Below are 212 nucleotides of genomic sequence, written 5' to 3' on the forward strand. Positions count from 1 at the left end.
GCCTTCACCGTCCTCACCTTCCTGCTCGACCCCCACCGCTTCCAGTACCCCGAGAGGCCCATCATCTTCCTCTCCATGTGCTACAACGTCTACTCCGTGGCCTTCATCATCCGCTCCGTGGCCGGGGCCGAGAACATCGCTTGCGACCGGGCGAACGGCGAGCTCTACGTCATCCAGGAGGGGCTGGAGGGCACGGGCTGACCCATCGCCTT

At 64.6% G+C, this 212-nt stretch overlaps 1 protein-coding gene across 1 annotated transcript in view; it reads left to right on the top strand.

Annotated features, from left to right (window-relative positions):
- Positions 1 to 3: 3 nt before the first annotated feature.
- Positions 4 to 212, top strand: part of LOC104512143 (frizzled-9-like) — a gene marked incomplete at both ends in the record, with an annotated part of 904 nt that continues 695 nt past the window's right edge. The window contains one exon of the mRNA XM_010155009.1: positions 4 to 192. Within this exon, the coding sequence (XP_010153311.1) occupies positions 4 to 192 (189 nt within the window). The remainder of the gene's footprint in view (positions 193 to 212) is intronic.

This window comes from Eurypyga helias, unplaced genomic scaffold (genome assembly GCF_000690775.1).
Source record: "Eurypyga helias isolate BGI_N326 unplaced genomic scaffold, ASM69077v1 scaffold33097, whole genome shotgun sequence".
NCBI lineage: Eukaryota > Metazoa > Chordata > Aves > Eurypygiformes > Eurypygidae > Eurypyga > Eurypyga helias.